The sequence below is a fragment of the Somniosus microcephalus genome, chromosome 3 (genome assembly GCF_052327205.1).
Source record: "Somniosus microcephalus isolate GS21.2 chromosome 3, FLI_Smic_1.0, whole genome shotgun sequence".
Lineage (NCBI taxonomy): Eukaryota > Metazoa > Chordata > Chondrichthyes > Squaliformes > Somniosidae > Somniosus > Somniosus microcephalus.
The window spans coordinates 277243938-277264688 of record NC_140989.1 but is presented as its reverse complement, the minus strand read 5'-3'; the positions used below and the strand labels follow the sequence as shown (position 1 = coordinate 277264688).

At 43.7% G+C, this 20751-nt stretch overlaps 1 protein-coding gene across 3 annotated transcripts in view; it reads left to right on the top strand.

The window, feature by feature from the left end:
* The first annotated feature begins 1630 nt into the window (after nt 1–1630).
* The window catches only part of LOC147121985 (testicular spindle-associated protein SHCBP1L-like), a 66238-nt gene continuing 47117 nt past the window's right edge, over nt 1631–20751 (top strand). The window contains exons 1-4 of one of the 3 annotated variants that reach the window (XM_085982599.1): nt 1631–2096; nt 7055–7204; nt 15180–15394; nt 15488–15574. In XM_085982599.1, the coding sequence (XP_085838725.1) occupies nt 1800–2096; nt 7055–7204; nt 15180–15394; nt 15488–15574 (749 nt within the window). In that variant the 5' untranslated portion in view covers nt 1631–1799. The remainder of the gene's footprint in view (nt 2097–7054; nt 7205–15179; nt 15395–15487; nt 15575–20751) is intronic. The other 2 variants (XM_085982600.1, XM_085982598.1) reach the window with 2 other exon arrangements.

Sequence of the window (20751 nt, the reverse complement as noted above, 5' to 3'; positions counted from 1 at the left end):
CCAAAGGAAGTTGAAGTATTAAAATCACAAATGAAGTCATTAGTAAACAACTTGCTGAAAGCCCAGAAAAAGTTAGAGGAAGCGGAACACGTGAAGAAGTCTCTTCAGGAAAGATGTCTGGATTTGGAACAAAAGCTGGCTGACGTCCAGCTGGGTAGGGAGGACATAGAAGACCCTCTCGCTGGCCTAGCTCAGGACGACTCCGAATATTACTATGTCCTGTCCTGCCCAACTTGTAACTTCGACTCCCACCATACAGAAATCATGGAGGAGCACCGAAAGTCTACGGAACATCGGGAGAAGGTGGCTCTACTACGGAAAAAGGAGGAAGAGAAGGAGGAACTGCGCATGCAGCTGGCAGCTGACAGTGGAGCCCAGAGAGTCTCCAAGAAGCAGAAAAGGAAAAGTCGAAACAGAAGATGACCCATCTGAACCATGATTACCTCTACCAGATCACACACGTGGTCCCTCCGAACGGAGCCAATTCAGTTTGGAAGTTCAAACTGTTAAACCCATGGAAGGACTATTGAATGAGTCACTCCAGCAATGTGAACCGACTACACCACAGAGACTGAATCTATGAACTGTTTTCCACAGAGACTGAATCTGTGATCTGTTTTGACATGAAGTTATATATGTTATTATGTTATGTTAAACATGAAGTTATATGACGTTGACTCCATCGAGAGTATATCTGTAAATTGTTATATGACGTTGACTCCATCGAGAGTATATCTGCAACCTGTTTATATAAAATTGAAGATTGTATGTTTAACGGGATTCTGTAAGTAATAAGCTAGGAAGGGAGGAGTGTTGTGTATGTAACCGTTTACCTTTAAGGGAACTATAGAATGTGACCGTTCGCCTTTAAGAGCACTACTTCAGGGTGGCACTATTTATTGGCTCATGTATACTGTAATACCGATAGTGACCACACCAGTATATAAGTGTTGTGATACGTTAACTAGGGCAGAAATCGCCCAGACCTCTGAATAGTAAAGACCTGTTTTGTTTGTACTCCTAAAGTCTCTGAAGTTATTTACTGCACAACTTACAGACTTTACAATTACCACCACCATCACTTCGGCTGAGGTCAGCAAAGTCTTGTGCGGTAAAGTTTCAAACCAATTTATAAAACAAAAAAAAGGAACTGTGCTGGTTGAGTCACCGCGCCCATGGCCGCATCCACGAAATGCCCACCATAATCCGGCTTTGTTGAGCAATTTATTGAGAGCCGCTGACCCATCATTCCAACAGAGCACGTAACATTCGCATGTCTAAAATCACCAACACAGCCTTACAATTGAATGATGTCTTCCCTTGCGTAAGGGCAAAGAAACTCTCTCCTTGCCGTCCAGGCATAAAGATGAGAAATATACCGGGTTCAAGGGGCCGAACACTCTCCAGCAGTTCTTGAGTATTTGTGTGGTGAGCTATTGTTGCTCAAAGCAAAATAAGGAACCAAAATACAAAAAAAACGAAAAAGTGCTCGAAATACAGCACTTGCAGTCACCCGGTCGCCGGCGCACTGCACACAATATGACGACGCGCGCGCCTGTTTAAACGCAGGGCCTGTCACATGCGGACCTTCCGGCCGCCGTCCACAACACGCCTTTGCTTCTGCGCTGTGGCGCGTGCCCATTGTCTCGTGTCTTTATGCTCGTTGGGCATCAAACGCTTGGTTATTGTTTTCCCTCCAGCGCCTCGCACTCTCGCGCCGGTTGACCCCGCCCCGAGCGTGCGCCTCGCGCGCTCCTGTGGGCAGTTGGACGGGCCGAGAGCAACGGGCGAGTGCGGTCATGGCGTCGTGCTCTTCCGAGAGGGATATTGCCTGCGAGGCACAGATGAGTCACTCGGCGGAAATTGACCTGGATGACAAGAGCGCAGGGGAAAGCAGTGGGGCCAGTTCTGTCCGACTCCTGACTTCGTCTCCTCGGCCGGTGCGAGCGGCCCAGCGAGAGATGAAGCGCAGGCCGGCAGAGTCCGAGGAGTTGGAAGAAGCGCATGTTCTGCCGCCTGTTTACGTGTCAACCGTCAAATTCACCCCGGAGAGCAGGATGAACCTGTACTGTGATCAAATTTTAGCTTCTTGCAAGGTAGTGAAGCATAAAGCAGCACCGGAGGGAAAGGGAATTCGCGTAATTAGGGCTTTGAAGAGCAGGGCCGAGGCCCTGAATACTGCCCCCGATGGGGAAAAGGAGGTGGGATGCACAGGTGGCCAAAGACCAGGGGCAAAGGATGCGGGAAAGGATGTGAGGCTGGAGGAGCGGGGCGGGGCCATGGAGGGGTGATTGTAACTTTGGACTTTTGCTCGGTCCCCATCTATTGTACACTTGCATCATGCCAACCAGCGAACTTGCAAATGCTGACCAATTGTTCTAAAGACGCAGACATAGCCCTGAAACAACTCACAAACAGTCCCAAATAATAGGCCTATGGCATGTATTTGCACAGGGTGCAGCGGGGCACGGTTGTCATAAGGGTGTCATAAAGCTGCAGTTTTCCCCAACATTCTGTCACTTGGATATAGAAGATTGTTGCAAAACGTGTAGGGATTTTCCCTCATTACTTGTGGAGAAATGAGCAATTATTATGAATATGCATTGGTACCCCTGTTGCTAAATTGTTGCTGTGGTTTTCAGAATGGCATGGAGACACTTTTCTCCACACTTCATCCCCTCCCCAGTTCACACTTGCACTCTTGTTCCAGTTACCAGTTCATGTTGGCCCTCTTCACCTCCTGCTTCTGTTCACATTAGCACCCTTCTGCTACCCCAATAGTTCACACTGGGATTTGCCTCTCCTCCTTCCCTCCTTACCTGAAGTCCTGTTCTGGATGAAAGTATGAAGCCAAGAATTCTCACTCTCAGCATGTAGCTGAGTGTCACTTTCCAGAACAGCAACATCAGGTAGGGGTGAGGGGAGAAGCAGGGAGTAACAGAATGAACAGAAATGTTGACTCCATGTAAAGCACAGGCATTTGGCATATATGGGGACATGTTCATGCTATGCCCCTCCTGCTAAGGTTCATATTGGGGGTAAATTTCTGCAGGTGTTCTCCCACTCAAGAGCCACAGAAACCCCAGAAAAATGGAGTAAACATTATGCTGTTTTCCTGGGGTTTCTGTGGTGTTTCCATTGAAGTTACAGTACATGAATGGGAGAAGCCTGACAGAAATTCACCTCATTGTCTTTATGTGTGGAATCTGTCTTTAATCCAAAAGCCATGTCCCAATCAATAATAATCCAAATTATGTTATCCCCAGTAATTAATTAGATTATTAATTGATAAAGTAGCACTCATTAGGTGACAATCACTACTCCTTTGAAAATTTATAAGTCATCAATTACATAAAGTGCCGATGGCTGTCAGGACCTATCATGATTAAAAAAAACTGCAAATGGTGGAAATCTGAAATAAAGGCAGAATATGTTGGAAATACACAGATCAGTCAGCAACTATAAAGAGAAAAGACAAATTACAATGTCATAACCTGTCTTATAGCTATTGACTCAATTATTATGAAGTTCCAGCATTTTTTGTTTTTATTTCTATCACAACATTTGCGATCATCAAAAAAGATAGGACCCAAAGTAGAATAAAAATATCTTCATAAGCTGGACCTCCCAAACTTGTGACAACTACCACAAGGGCAGCAGGTGCATGGGAACACCACCACCTGCAATTTCCCTTCCAAGTCACACACTATCCTGACTTGGAAAGATATCGCCGCTCCTTCATAGTTGCTGGGTCAAAATCCTGGAACTCCCTCCCTAACAGCACTGTGGGAGTGCCTTCACCACATGGACTGCAGCAGTTCAAGAAGGCGGCTCACCACCACCTTCTCAAGGGCAATTAGGGATGGGCAATAAATGCGGGCCTTGTCAGCGACATCCACATCCCGTGAATGAATATTAAAAAAATTCAAATAATGATCAATATATGGGAGTGATTTCACCTGACAGATTTGATATTGTTGTTCATGACAACATCTGAACACAGTGAAATGACTACCGAGTATTACTGCATGTCGCCATTATTTTCTACTGCTGCTTGTAAGCATCTTTGGGTGTTTAATAGTGAACAGATGTTCATGGTATAATAACATGTATTTTACTGAACACAATTAGTCATGCTAAGTTCAGATTTCAAGCAATTTTGAACTGAGGGATGCTTCCAAAACGAAGCTTAATATACAGCAGAATGATCCATGAGGTTTCTGTGTGGTTCTTAAAGAACAGAATCTCAGTGGTTTTCCCTGTTTAGATGGTCGTTTAATTATTTCTATGTGGAGGTGAACAAATGACAATATTTGTTATTCAACTGGTATGGCTCTATGGTAAGTACAAATAAAACTTGTTTCATGATTTCTGTATTTTATATCCAACTGGATAGACTTACCTTTTGGTGCTATGAGTAAATTCACAAAAAGGAGAGTAGTGCTGCAAAACGATCTAAAATGTTAATGCATGGCCACTGAATGTGAAATCATTAAAAAGGAGTGCAAACTACAGAATTGTCCATCGTTTTAAATTATGTATAAAGGCAAATACATGCACACTTACAGTGCCTTTCAGTCTTCCATGTTTACTTTATGTTTTAAAAATAGTAATGTATAATTTTTCTGCAGAACTCTCCATCTTGTGAGAGCATGATGTTTTTATGAATTGAAATCATGAATGGAAGCAATGCATTGTGAGCCACACTCCCCTTTAACAATATCACTCAACTGAAATTTCACACAAACTAGGAAAGAACCAGATTCGATTGCTTGTCTTTGAGTTAGGTAATCGCAACTAGGCTAGCTTGAAGGGTATTACAGTTGGCCTGAGCAGTCCTTGCTTAAAGAGGAGAGATTGACCAGGGAATTCCTCTCTTGGGTTACTGTCCGTGACCCATGCTGGAAGTACACGAGGGTAAATATCAGGTGAGGCAGGATTGGACTCAGCCTTGATGCTTGTGAGGTTGAGTAACCTATTCCCACTGACTGTCAAGGCTCACAGTTGAATAATGGTCACTTGGGCAGGGTTCAGTGGGTGTCCATAAATGAAGCCAATGTAATTAGAAGAGGAAGTGGACGGGAGAAAATTGGCAAGAAAAAAAAGAGAGCTTTTCCTATTCCTTCATCAGGTCTGCCTTTTTGTAAATATAGCTTTACAGAGGTCTTCAATATATGGCAGAAATCAGGGAGACAGGGAAGGTGTACTGGGGGGGGGGGGGGAGGTGGTGCAGAAGGCAGGTTGTCAGTGCTTTGAGATAAACTAACACCATGAAAGTTCTCAAATATCAGCAATTTGTGTATCCATTTTTTAAAAGTTAAAATCTGCATTGTACTATGTATGTTTGCTCACACAGCTGGAATGATACCCAGAAAATGTGCTTCGATGCCTGCTGTTACAGCAGTTGCCCACATTTCAAGTGGTCTTAAAAGAAATATCACACTGGGATATTTTTATGGTATATAAACAAGATTTCATAGAATCATAAAAATTACAGCATAGAGGGAAGCAATTTGGCCTATTGTGGTACCAGCTCTTCAGCTGGAGCTATCTGATTTCCTTTCCTTTTCCTCCTATCCTTTTATATTTTTCCTTTTCAAATACTTAACCAGTTCCCTTTGAAAACCCAGAATCTCATTTGCCTTTTTATGGGCTTTTCTACCTCAATAGCCACTTGTGGTGAAGCAGTCCATGTGCTAATGTACTCAATAAGAAAAAATTCTTCTAGCCACCCCTTTTTCTTCTAGAGATAATCCTGAGTCTATGTCCCTGGTAAATGAATGCCAACCAGCATCTATTTTTAATGAATCTTCACTGTACCTTTTCCATGACTTAATATCCTTCCTATAACGTATGAAATACCCCAACTGTGGCGGAACCAGTGTCTTGTACATGTTCAGCATCACTTTGCTTTTATATTCAATGCCTCTATGTATAAATCCCAGAAGCACATTTGCGCTTTTATGGCTTTTTCTACCTGGAATCCACCTTTAAAGATCTATGTATCTGCACCCTTTAAATTCTCTTCTTCCACACTGTTAAGAATCTTGCTAGTTAAGAGTATACTGCCTATCACTGCTCTTTCCCCCCAACATGTACTACTTCACATACTGAACTGCACCTTCTGGGACCCAACATTGTGGATCTCGTCTGCAAATCTGCTTGGAGCCATCAGCTAGCGCAGCTCCTCTTGCAGCCTGTTCTCTTGCATTCTGCTAACCAGTCTAAGACCTGCATCTTTCTCAAAGTTTGCCATTTCTCATTATTTCATACCATCAGCAAATTTCAATATAATTCTTCTTGTTCCTAATTATATAAATGGAAAACAAAAGTTTCCAGTACAGAACTCTGGGGCACATTAACTACATCCCACCAATTTGAAAAATATCAATTTACTTACTATTTGCTTTTTGTCCTCTTATCACCTCTCTATCAATGTAGCTACATTCATTTTAATACCATTTTATGACATTGCAATTAAAATATAAAAAAATTACTGGGGATTATGCATACAAACTGATCTACAGTATATTTGTAATTGATAGTCGCCATAAAAATACTGCACTACTTTTAAACACTAGTCTGAATATCCTCTGATGGAATAGTGGTAACATTACTGTTTTGTGTGTAGTATTAAACTGTACAAACCAGGAATTATCAGGTTTGATCCCTGTCTGTGCTGAATTAGTCTTGGCGCACTGAGTGATGGAGGGGAAAAGATCAGCTAAAATTCTCACCTCTAATTGCTATCCAGCTCTATTTTGTAAGCAAGTGCACAAGTGGAGGTCTAGTGAAGACAGGAGCTGACTCAGTTGTGATTTCCCCAATGATTGAGTTAACAGTTTGCACCTGAAGAATGGTAACTTGAATGAGGTAATGGAGGGCTGCCATAGAGGAGAAAATTTAAAAAATATAATTTTTTAAATCCTATAGTGCGTCAGTTTTGATTGAATTGCAGGACATACTTGTTAAATAGATTGACTTTATCAGTTGCCTGTCAGTCATTTATGTGGACTAAAACTTTTACAATATTAAATTTGTCATTTCTACAAAGGCAGAAGAAGCAGATGAAGCTATGAGCAAGTACCTCACTGAAAAGCTACGTGCAAGAAGTACATGGTTAGGAGTATGGAAAACAAATCCCGAGCTTTTCTTTGTAAAGTATGATGAAGGATCTATACCATATGTTGGTGTTTTGGTTGCGGTAGGTTACATTTTCTAAATTGACAATTTTTGTTTACTACAAATCACACAGTGATTTTTAAAGCTATTTCTGTAAAATTTTATCAAGCCTTTAATAGGTTTGCCTGAGAGTAAAAAGAAAAGAAATATGATCGCCTGCCTTCAGTCCTTGTGCTAAATCTATCACCGGCACTTAATATTGAGAAAACCTACCACCCTCAACATGTGAAAACAGATTAAGGCCAATCATTCCCCCCCCCCCCATCCTTCTTACTGAAGTTGTGACTCAAACTAGGATTTGATTTTTATGGCTGCTGTTAGCCCTTTACTATTTCACCCAATTGGCCATACTTCTCTAGGCAAAACGTGTGATCCTGGATAATGAATCATTGGTCACATACAGGGGGGCATCACAACAGGGCCATATTCTGTTGTCAACTAACACCCACAAATACACACTTTACAGTAGTGGTTACTGAATAATGATGATGAGCAAGGGTCCCCGGCATTATTTATTATGTCCTAGCCAGGGACACTCAGGCCAATTGTTGTGCCCTTACCATTGCATTGGCTGTCTTAGCACTGACAAAATATCAAATCAGGGAACTTTCCTGGTCTATGTGGCTTGGTACCAGGTAATCTTTAAGAACTGCTGTTGTATCAACAATATTTGACTGATGGAGGCAATGCAGACATGGAGAGGGTTGAAAAATACCTGGCTGTTGTTGTTTTCCAGCTTTACTTCTGAGCTGCAAAGAGAAAATGCAGCCATTTTTGGGTAGGACCGGGAAGTTTATAGGTTCAAGAACAAAATATACAAGTACAGAATTCACAAGCCTCAGACAGATATGTGAAGGATAGTAGATTTGGGGTCAGGATATTTGACAGCATTGCTTGTGTTCATTTCCAAGAGATATCAGGGAAGGATATTAATGTTCTCCAATATACTGGATCAACAGGTAGTGCAGGAGGGAAGTCCTAGATAGAATAATCATATAGGGACTTTGAATTGAGTGGACTTGATGGGCTGAATGGCCTTTTGTAATTCAGGATTTTTTTATGCCCTTATACTAATGCAGGGCACTTGTGAGTTTTTTGTTGGCAGAGTGGAAAGTGATTTTCTCATAGGAAGTCAATGATGGCCCAACATACTACTAACTTGCATTTATATAGAGCCTTTAATTTAGTAGCAGGAGCATTATCAAACAAAATTTGACATCAAGCCACATAAGGAGATAAAAGAGAGGTTTAGGATGGGCATTCCAGAGCTTAGGGCCTTTGCAGCTGAAGGCAGGGCCACCTCCAGTGTTGAGCGATTAAAATCAGGGTTGCTCAAGAGGCCAGAATTAGAGGAGCACAGATATCTCGAAGGGTTGTGGGGCTGGAGGAGATTACAGACATAGGGATGGGCGAGGCCATGGAGGGATTTGAAAACAAGGATGAGAATTTTAAAATCAAGGCGTTGCTTAACCAGGAGCCAATGGAGGTCAGCAAGCACAGGGGGTGATGGGTGAACGAGACTTGGTGCAAGTTAGGACACAGGCAGCAGAGTTTTGGATGACCTCAAGTTTATGGAGAGTAGAACATGGGAGGCTGGCCAGGAGTGCGTTGGAATTGTCAAGTCTAAAGGTAACAAAGGCATGGATGAGGGTTTCAGCAGCAGATGAGCTGAGGCAGGGGTGGAGTCGGGCAATCTTCTGGAGGTGGAAATAGGCGGTTTTAGTGATGGCACGGATATGTGGTTGGAAGCTCATTTTGGGGTCAAATATGACACCAAGGTTGTGAACCGTCTTGACAGATGCCAGGGAGAGCGATCAAGTCGGTGGCTTGGGAATAGAGTTTGTGGTAGAGACCGAAGACAATGGCTTTGGTCTTCCCAATATTTAGTTGGAGGAAATTTCTGCTCATCCAGTACTGGATGTTGGACAAGCAGTCTGAAAATGTATATACAGTGGAGGGTTTGAGAGAAGTAGTGGTGAGGTAGAACTGGGTGTCATCAGTGTACGTGTGGAAACTGACACTGTGTTTTCGGATGATGTCGCCAAAGGGCAGCATGTAGATGAGAAATATGAGGGAGCCAAGGATAGATCCTTGGGGGACACCAGAGGTAACGGTGCAGGAGTGGGAAGAGAAGCCATTGCAGATGATTCTCTGGCTACGTTTAGATAGACAAGAATGGAACCAGGCAAGTGCAGTCCCACACAGCTGGACGACGGTGGAGAGGTGTTTAAGGAGGATGGTGTAGTCAACCGTGTCAAAGGCTGCAGACAGGTCGAGAAGGACGAGGAGGGATAGTTTACCTTTGTCACAGTCACATAGGATGTCATACGATAACATGACATATGGCCATAACAATGAAAGCCTTTGTTACATGAAGTGGATACCATGACCTCATGCCTGAATACATGCGCTTCTCGAATCTTCTGGTCGGCATGCTAATTAACACTTGAGTGAAATAAGGCCAGATGCAAATTGTCAAGCTGCTTTATTTCACAGTCAATAATTGAGCGTAATGAATATTAGTTAGTGTAAATCTCACCTCACTTTGACTTAATTTCAGTAAACCTCCTTATAAGTAGTATGGGAGGGAACTCCTAGATAGAATAATCATATAGGGACGTTGGGTAGAGTGGGCCTCATGGACTGAATAACAAATATGCCACACTATCCCTGTTAGCTGGCTAAACATTCACTCTTTTTGGACAGTCCTTTCTCTGAATCTGACCACTTCTACCTTAAACAGGGAAAATATGCCCGCCCCTTGTCTCCCTCCCTCACCAGATCTTACATAAAGAAAGAAAAGAAAGACTTGCATTTATATAGCAGCTTTCACGACCAACGAACGTCTCAAAGCACTTTACAGCCAATTAAGTATTTTTGAAGTGTGGTCACTGTTGTAATGTGGGAAACGCGGCAGCCAATTTGTGCACAGCAAGCTCCCACAAACAGCAATGTGCTAATGACCAGATAATCTGTTTTTGTTATGTTGGTTGAGGGATAAATATTGGCCAGGACACCGGGGATAACTCCCCTGCTATTCTTCGAAACTAAAACTAATTCCAGATCATATATTTATGTTCTTTTGACCCTAGCTAGACAAGAAACCAGTAGTTCAACTTCTGACCCCCTCTCTGTGTGGGCCAATTAATTCGGCTACCGCCGCTCCAGTTGAAGCCCCCTGGAAGTTATCATCTGCTGTTTCCCAAGTGATTGGGACTATCTAGACATAATGGCCGTGATTTTCGGTTCGGTGTCGGGATGGGTGTGGGTCAGCTGGTTTCCGGGTTCCAGTCCCGCCCCCAGCTGCCTCCGCTCCACAGACATGATTTTCCCTTGATTGGCTTTGTACGGCCAATTAACAGGAAGCGGGTCTGATGACATCATTTGATGACGCGTCATCTGCCGGTTTCCTTAAAGGGACCATGCACAATCTTATTTTGACAGTTGATTTCTCAGTGTTTGACAGCATTGAGGTGTTGAAAACACTGACAATCACTGCACAAAGGTAAACTCTTGCACCCAGACTCTCCAATGACTCCTTCCATATGCTGGAATAGATGGCAGCTGCAGGTGAGATGACAGAAGTGATGTCACTGGTGAGAGAGGTTGTCCCAATGAGGTGGCACTGGACATATAGTTGGATTTAAAAACTTGTAAGCTAAAGAAACCTGTATATGTTTTAAAAATGCAGTAACCAACATTTTCTTTGCTCTGAATCTCACCATATGCAACATTGCAACCCCTCACACCACTTCTGCAGCTGTCATCTTTTCACAAACATTACACCAGACTCTCAACACGCTACACTTACCTGGCGTGTTGTCCGGACGTTGTGACACCCAACCCAGAAGTGGGAAAGTCAAAAAACAGCCTGAAAACTACTGACAAGCACCTGTTAATAGGCAGTTAATTGCCTTTAATCCGTTTCCCCCGCCAGGTGTTGGGTCCATTCGCAAATCGGGGACCCAACACTTGGGAAGGTTTTTTGGAGGTGGGTTGACAGCGGGTTCGGGACCTGCTGTCAATCAAAAGGACTTTTAACCTCTGACCCGCCTCTCTGAACGCTGCCAAAATCGCGGCCAGTGAGTCTGGGATGAATCAAATAACACCAATTGTCTCAGTTAGAAGTGGTACACTATTAGCAACATTCCACAAGTTGGTCCATCTAGTTTTAATGCACACCCCCTCCGTACTCTGGCTACTGTGGGAGTTCATTTCTTTGTGAACTGGATTTAACTCAAAAGTAATAATATAAATGATACCAAACCCTTTTGTGGTCAAATGGTTGAAAATCCCAAAATGTAACAGAAGGTGATTTGCAAGGAAAATAGGAAATAAAAACAAAACAGAAAATGTGAAGAGATCCAAAGAAAAGCTGACTGACATGAAAAAGCAGGCAAAACAGGATTATTGAAATGTTTGCATGGAGCCTCGCTTTTGTCTGCTACAATAAGTAAAGTGTCTAAATGGTTTATTAACCTCTCAGTCCTTAAGGATGTGGTTTGACTGGATGCTTAGATTAATGAAGTGACCCATAGCCCACAAAAGAGGAGGCTTTGTGAAATGAAGAAGTGATAGAAAGCTGATGTGGGAGGTGGGATTAGGAGGATAAAGAAGTTGGTAGGCTTTCTGTTTTCATGAGCTGTCATCCCTCCACTTCTTCTTGTTTGCCCCGCATCATCTTTTCTAAATGCCACATTTTGTGTTGGTGTGGGAAAGATGGATTGTGCATTGAAATAAGTAAGTAGTTTGATCAGTTTAGCCATCTGTACCTCAGCAGGTGCAAATAATACAAGACTTTTGGTCTCTCGGAATCTGCAGAAGGAAGCTTTCCTATTCCCTTATTTAGATCCACAGCAGGAGTTAGAACAATGTCTTGCTAGTCAGTGGGATCAGTTAACAGAGATGGTGGTGTGATTATTCATTGTCTCCTTACCCTACACCGCTATCTTTCCTCTAGGAGCTGGGAGAATATCAAAATTTGCTGATGACAAAAAGGGATTTGGCAAACATCGAGGAGCACTATAAAATATTTCAGGAGGACATGCACAGATTAGTGGACTGGGTGGGCATTTGGCAGAAGTAATTTAATGTGAAATAATACATTTTGGGGAAGAAAAGTAGGGAATGAAACTATATGCTCAATGAAAAGACGCTAAAGAATGTGGATGAACAGAGAGGCCTAGAGATTCAAATGCATAATTCCTTGAAAATGTGAGTGCATGTAGATAAAGCCATAAAAAACGGCAATGCAGTTTTGAGTATTACAAATGGGGCATAAGCTATGAAAGTAAAGAAATAATAACGTTTTACAAGGCAATGGTTAACAGAAAACTGTGTGCAGTTTCAGGTGCCCCATTATAGACACAACATTCAAGCCATAAAACCGCAGAGTGTAAATTTACCAGAATGGGAAATTAGCTATAAGGAGAGACTTGAGATCCTGGGACCATTTCCACTATAGCAGAAAAAGCCAAGAGGAGATTGTTTTAAATTATAAATGGTTTTGATAGAGTGAGTAACAAAGACTCTACTCTACTTAGGAAGTCAATGATGAGGATTGAGAAGAGAGGTCAGGAAAAAAAACTTTATTCATAGGACTGTTGGAACATAGAATTCTGTGCCACAGGGAATTTCTTTTGATGATTAGAATTCCCGCATAGCCTCCCAATTCAGAATATATATCACTAAGTACTTTAACTCAAAGAGGATTCCATTCTGTACTTGGTGGATTAATCCACTATATAAATGTTGCCTGGTTTCCATCTTCTATATGTGGATATCGACAGGGACAGTAGGTAGACCTGCGGCAGTTTGCACTAGTCTCGCCTAGACCCATCAAATGACATTGGTTTCTGTGTTACCACTGCAGAATTATTGTTTATGCAACCTACCACAGACTCTTGTGCTTTTCCATTTCCAAAATAAATAAAGGAAATTTCCAAAGCTAGAGGCTGGATAATCGAGACAATTGTTCTCTCAGTATTATGCAAATAATGAGTAGGGCATTGTTAAGGAGCTTCCCCTTAGGGACTTGGTAGAGATCTCATCCTAGTGCTATGTCTCAACCATTGGAAACTTAACCAAACATATTTTAAGTTTTGTTAAGATGCTGGTTAATACTTTGCTAGCAATGGCACTGACCTAAAGAGGGCCATATTCAGTTGCAGAATATGCATTAGTGGAGCTCTGGAAAGAAGAAGCCGTTGGTTTCAATTGTCTTAGAGCAATTGGTTGCTTTAGAGACCAATTAAATCACCCTTCCCTTTTTCTCAGAGGAAGAGTGAAGGTGTAGGAGAATGTAGAGGAAGGTCTGCCATGACTGGAATTACATCAGCCGTTAGGTGCTGGGTACAATGCTGATTCGCCACATAGGATAGAAGGATTAATTATTGTACAACCACATCCAGAAACAAGCAAGGATGATGCCATTGATTAAGTGGAGGTTGAAAGGCAATATCACATAGTTGATATCTTTTAAATCTTCTGTCTCGTCTACGTAAAAGACTAGGGCATTGGTCTTTTACGTAGACGAGACAAAAGATTTATATCAATACAGCCAATGTTTGTCCACTTTATGGATTGGACTTTAGGTAAAATCTTTACTAAGGAGCACTTAGCAATTGGGATGTGGACTGTATCTCCTTGTGTTATTTGCTGACAAATTAGGACCCAACTGGATGGGTTACAGTTTATTTCATCATGCAATGTTCACTTCCCGAGCTAACATGAAGATGGTTGCTTGAGACCATCTATAATGCAGTGACCTAGATCATTGTTGTTTTTGCATGGCAACTCAGAACAACAAGCACAACAACTTGCATTTATATAGCACTTTTAATGTAGGAAAACATCCCAAAGCACTGCACAGAAGTGTAATAAGACAAAAATTGACTCCAAACAGAGAGAGATATTAGGACAAGTGAAGCTTGGGCAAAAAGGTAAGTTTTAAGGAGGATCTTAAAGCAGGAGAAAGAGGTGGAGAGGCAGAGAGGTATACAGAGAGAATACCAGAGCTTAGGGCCTAGACAGCTAAATGCACAGTGGGCAATGGTGCGGCGAAGGGAGTGGTGGACGCACAAGAGTCTAGAGTTGGAGGAATGCAGAGCTCTTGGAGGGTTGTAGGTTAGACGAGGTTACAGAAATAAGGAGGGGGGAAACCATGGAGGGATTTGAATACAAAGATGAGAATTTTAAAATTGAGATGTTTGTGGACCAGGATCCAATGTAGGTCTACAAGCAGAGGGGTGATGGTTCAGCAGGCTTTGGTACAGGTTAAAATACGGGCACCAGAGATTTGAATTAGCTCAAGTTTATGGAGGGTGGAAGATGGGAGGCCATTCAGGAAAGCATTGGAATAATGGAATCTGGAGGTAACGAAAGCATGGATGAGGGTTTCAGCCGCAGGGGCGGAGACGAACAATGTTACAGAGGTAGAAGTAGGTGTTTTTTGTGATGGAGAGGATATGGGGTCATATCAGCAAAGTTGAGCTTCAGCTAGTCTGCAGACACAGGTCCATAGAGTCCCAGCTGTTTTAGTACTACTTTGATGTACTCATCTTTGTGATGGCTGAATTAACGAATAAATGAGGAAGAATGTTAGATTGCCTGCCTTAGGTGCGGTCTTCCTCCTGCTTTGAAAGAAGTTCAGCCTCCACATGGAAAGCGTCTGCCTCCCGTTTCACTTTCTGACCTGGCATGGCCTAGAGTTACTCTACTGTTTAGTGTTTTACGTTTTCATGCTCTTGCAGTTACTTAGCTTACTCTGGCTATAAAATCAAAGTATGATGTAAACAAAGGCTATGTACAGGAGGGGAGATTACCTGACCATGCAAAATAAAAAATTATTGAAGGGACAGTGTCCTCAAGTACTTTTCCCTTGTTGGATGATGGTAAAATCCTCTTTATATATGGAACTTTAACTTTTTAAATGAATGATGAAAGCCATACTAATTTTAGGCAGTCTAACATTTTATGTTGCCTGTAATGCTTTGTAGGTTACGTGCAGGCCTCGACAGAGCCAATCTTCTCATCTGCGAGCTACTGTATCAATTATAGAACCATATTCTTCTAATATCGCAAATCTGCCAAGAGAGCTTGTTGATGAAGTTTTGGATGAGTTCGATCACTGTGTTCCATTGTTGGAAGTTTATCCAATAGATGATCAGGATTCTGCTGTATGTAGCATTGCTCAAGCTCTGGAAAATGTTAGGTAAATACAAAAAATAAGCTTTTCCAAATTAGTAATCACTTTAATTTCTGTGGATTGTTACTCCAATTATACCTTTGTTAATGGCTTTTTCAGATTCTTTTATGACTTTCTGTGGCGAGATTGGGATGATGAGGAAGGCTGTGAAAATTACACTGCACTTATAGAAGAACGTATACATTTGTAAGTCAATTCCATAAAATTGTTTCCAAAAGAGTAATGACTAAGGACGATGTAAAATTTAGAGATGAGCAAAGTTCAGTATTGTATGGTTCATGCATGAAAGTAAAATAAGAAATTGAATTGTTTTTGAAATAATCTATAAATCCCAATCAAGGGGTAAAAGTGGCACAGGGAACCTCTAGGCATAGAGGGCCCAAATACTGATGCGGTTTTGCTCGTCAACACTGTTTCTGGCTCTGTGAAGACCTTAGGCTCCACTTTACAAGAGGCTCTACTTCTGGTCTGCAGAGGTTTGGAGATGGCTTGGAAACACCTTCATAACAGGCTTCACTATTTTTAGTGATGGCCTAAAACCTGTGCCCACACAGGTCTCTGGTCTTCTGCAAGGAATATGCCAGCAAAGAAGATACGGCAGAAGGAGAAACAGATGACTATTTCATCTCTCGGGATAAGGAGCCATACTCCCCTCCCAGCCGTCAACCTCAGAGGGCTTCAGAAGAGGCAGGTAAGGGCAACAGCAGCCAGTCAGTGCCAACTATTGATGTTGGTGGCAAACATATAGGGATGGTTTACATGGATTTTACTCAGCATGTTGGCATGGAGCATAGATGCCCATGGGACTGCTCTTATAGTGGTGCAGGGCTGCGTTTAACTGGTCAGCCAGTATGCCTGGTTGTGCATCAGCCAGGGACACTTCTCCTATCTTATCTTCTTCCTCCAGTCAAGGTGCAGGCTCGTCTTCCCGGCATGGGTTCCTCTACTCTAGTGGTGAAGTTGTGCAGAATACAGCTGACGCAAATGATCTTTAATTCTTTTTCGAGGCTGTAGAATAGAATCCCACCCTCGAACTATCTAGACATTGGAAGCGCTGCTTCAACATTCAACAAGAATTTAGCTGGAAACACAAGTCTTTTTTTCAGCCTTGGTGTGGAGGTTTCAGACTGGTGTCAGTGGAAGGAGACATATCCCTGGTCTAGCAGCCATCAAACCCTTCAACCAGCTCCATCAAATTTGTGGCACCATTAACTATTTCAAGATGAAAGCATCATATGAATCATAGAAATTTATGGCACTGAAGGAGGCCATTCAGCCCATTGTGTTAGTGCCGGCCAAAAAAGAACTATCCAGCTTAATCCCACTTTCCAGTTCTTGGTCCATAGCTTTGTAGGTTACGGCACTTCAAGTGCATATCCAAGTACTTTTTAAATGTGATGAGGGTTTCTACCTCTACAGTGAGTTCCAGACCCCCAACACCCTCTGGGTGAAAAAAGTTCTCAACTCCCCTCTAATCCTTCTACCAATTATTTTAAATCTATGCCCCCCTGGTTATTAATCTCTCTGCTAAGGGAAATAGGTCCTTCCTACCCACTCTCTGCCCCTCATAAATTTATACACCTCAATTAAATCTCCCCTCAGCCTCCTCTGTTCCAAAGAAAACAACCTGAGCCTATCCAATCTTTCCTCATAGCTAAACTTCTCCTTGTAAATCTCCTCTATACCCTCTCTAGTGCCATCACATCTTTCCTGTAATGTGGTGACCAGAACTGTACGCAGTACTCTAGCTGCAGCCTAACTAGTGTTTAATACAGTTCAAGCATAACCTCCCTACTCTTATATTCTATGCCTCGGCTAATGAGAATAAAACCGGACGGACTACTCGGCATCGACCTCGGAACCGGCTACGGACATGACAACAGCACATCCAGCCCAGTTGACCCTACAAAGTCCTCCTCACCAACATCTGGAGACTTGTGCCAAAATTGGGAGCGTGGTCCCACAGACTAGTCAAGCAACAGACTGACATAGCCATACTCACAGAATCATACCTTTCAGCCAATGTCCCAAACTCCTCCATCATCATCCCTGGGTATGTCCTGTCCCACCGGAAGGGCAGACCCACCAGGGGTGGCGGCACATTGGTATACAGTCGGGAAATAGTGGCCCTGGGAATCCTCAACATTGACTCCGGATCCCATGAAGTCTCGTGGCTTCAGGTCAAACATGGGCAAGGAATCCTCCTGCTGATTACCACCTACCGCCCTCCCTCAGCTGATGAATCAGTACTCTTCCATGTTGAACACCACTTGGAAGAAGCAGAGAGTAGCAAGGGCACAGAATGTACTCTGGGTGGGGGACTTCAATGTTCATCAATGACCGAGCTGGCCGAGTCCTGAAGGACATAGCTGCCAGTCTGGGCCTGCGACAGGTGGTGAGAGAACCAACACGAGGGAAAAACCTACTTGACCTCGTCCTCACCAATCTACCTGTTGCAGATGCATCTGTCCATGACAGCATTGACAGCAGTGATCACACACAGTCATTGTGCAGACGAAGTCCCGTCTTCATATTGAGGACACCCTTCATCGTGTTGCGTGGCACTACCACCGTGCTAAATGGGATGGATTCAGAACAGATCTAGCAGCTCAAAACTGGGCATTCATGAGGCGCTGTGGGCCATCAGCAGCAGCAGAATTGTATTCCACCACAATCTGTAACCTCTTGGCCCGGCATATCCCTTACTCTACCATTACCATCACGCCAGGGGACCAACCCTGGTTCAATAAGGACTGTAGAAGAGCATGTCAGGAGCAGCACCAGGCGTACCTAAAAATGCAGGAGAAGCTGCAACACAGGATTACATGCATGCTAAAAAGCGAAAGCAGCATACTATAGACAGAGTTAAGCGATCCCACAATCAATGGATCAGATCAAAGCTCTGCAGTCCTGCCACATCCAGTCATGAATGGTGGTGGACCATTAAACAACTAGCAGGAGGGGGAGGCTCCATAAACATCCCCATTCTCAATGATGGTGGAGCCCAGCATGTGAGTGCAAAAGACAAAGCTGAATCGTATGCAGCCATCTTCAGCCAGAAGTGCCAAGTGGATGATCCATATCGGCCTCCTCCTGAGGTCCTCACCATCACAGAAGCCAATTCGATTCACTCCACGTGATATCAAGAAACAGCTGAGCACGCTCGATACAACAAAGGCTGTGGGCCCCGACAACATCCCGGCTGTCATGCTGAAGACTTGTGCCCCAGAACTAGCCACGCCTCCAGTACAGCTATAACACTGGCATCTATCCGACAATGTGGAAAACTGCCCAGGTATGTCCTGTCCACAAAAAGCAGGACAAATCCAATCTGGCCAATTACCGCCCCATCAGTCTACTCTCATTCAGCAAAGTGATGGAAGGCGTCGTCGACAGTGCTATCAAGCATCACTTACTCACCAATAACCAGCTCACTGATGCAGGTTCTGCCAGGACCACTCAGCTCCAGACCTCATTACAGCCTTGGTCCAAACATGGACAAAGGAGCTGAATTCCAGAGGTGAGGTGAGAGTGACTGGCCTTGACGCCAAGGCAGCATTTGACCAAGTGTGGCATCAAGGAGCCCTAGTAAAACTGAAGTCAATGGGAAGCGGGGGGGGGGGGGGGGAACTCTCCACTGGCTGGAGTCATACCTAGCACAAAGGAAGATGGTTGGAGGCCAATCATCACAGCCCCAGGACATCGCTGCAGGAGTTCCTCAGGGCAGTGTCCTAGGCCCAACCATCTTCAGCTGCTTCATCAATGACCTTCCCGCCATCATAAGATCAGAAGTGGGGATGTTCGCTGATGACTGCACAGTGTTCAGTGCCATTCGCAACTCCTCAGATAATGAAGCAGTCCATGCCTGCATGCAGCAAAACCTGGACGACAGTCAGGCTTGGGCTGATAAGTGGCAAGTAACATTCACACCACACAAGTGGCAGGCAATGCCTATCTCCAACAAGCAAGCATCTAACCACCGCCCCTTGACATTCAACGTCATTACCATTGCCAAATCCCCCACCATCAACATCCTGGGGTCACCATTGACCAGAAACTTAACTGGACCAGCCATATAAATACTGTGGCAACAAGAACAGGTCAGAGGCTGGGTATTCTGCGGCGAGTGTCTCACCTCCTGACTCCCCAGAACCTTTCCACCATCTACAAGGCACAAGTCAGGAGTGTGATGGAATACTCTCCACTTGCCTGGATGAGTGCAGCTCCAACAACACTCAAGAAGCTCGACACCATCCAAGACAAAGCAGCCCGCTTGATTGGCACCCCATCCACCACCATAAACATTCACTCACTCCACCACCGGCCTACTCTGGCTTCAATGTGTACCATCTACAAGATGCACTGCAGCAACTCGCCAAGGCTTCTTCGGCCGCACCTCCCAAACCCACAACCTCTACCACCTAGGACAAGGGCAGCAGGTGCATGGGAACACCATTACCTGCAAGTTCCCCTCCAAGTGGATGTGGTGTATTTGGACTTTCAGAAGGCTTTTGATAAGGTCCCACATAAGAGATTAGCGTGTAAAGTTAAGGCACATGGGATTGGGGGCAAGGTATTGACTTGGATAGAGAACTGATTGGCAGACAGAAATCAAAGAGTTGGAATAAACGGGTCTTTTTCCGAATGGCAGGCAGTGACTTGTGGGGTACTGCAGGGATCGGTCCTTGGACCCCAGCTATTCACAATATATATTAATGATCTAGACAAGGGAACTAGATGTAATATCTCCAAATTTGCAGATGACACAAAGCTGGGTGGGCGTGTGTGCTGTGAGGAGGATGCCGAGAAACTCCAGGATGATTTGGACAGGTTGGGTGATTGGGCAAAAGCATGGCAGATGCAATATAACGTGGATAAATGTGAGGTTATCCACTTTGGTGGCAAAAACAGGAAGGCAGATTATTATCTGAATGGCAATAGATTGGGAAAAGGGGAAGTGCAACGAGACCTGGGTGTCCTTGTGCACCAGTCGCTGAAGGTAAGCATGCAGGTGCAGCAGGCGGTTAAGAAGGCAAATGGTATGTTGGCCTTCGTAGCGAGAGGGTTTGAGTACAGGAACAAAGATGTCTTGCTGCAGTTGCATAGGGCCTTGGTGAGACCACATCTTGAGTATTGTGTGCAGTTTTGGTCGCCTTATCTGAGGAAGGATGTTCTTTCCATGGAAGGAGTTCAGCGAAGATTCACCAGGCTGATACCTGTGATGGCAGGAATGACGTATGAAGAGAGATTGGGACGATTGGGCTTGTACTCGCTGGAGTTTAGAAGAATGAGAGGGGATCTCATTGAAACTTATAAAATTCTGACAGGACTGGACAGACTAGATGCAGGAAGGATGTTCCCGA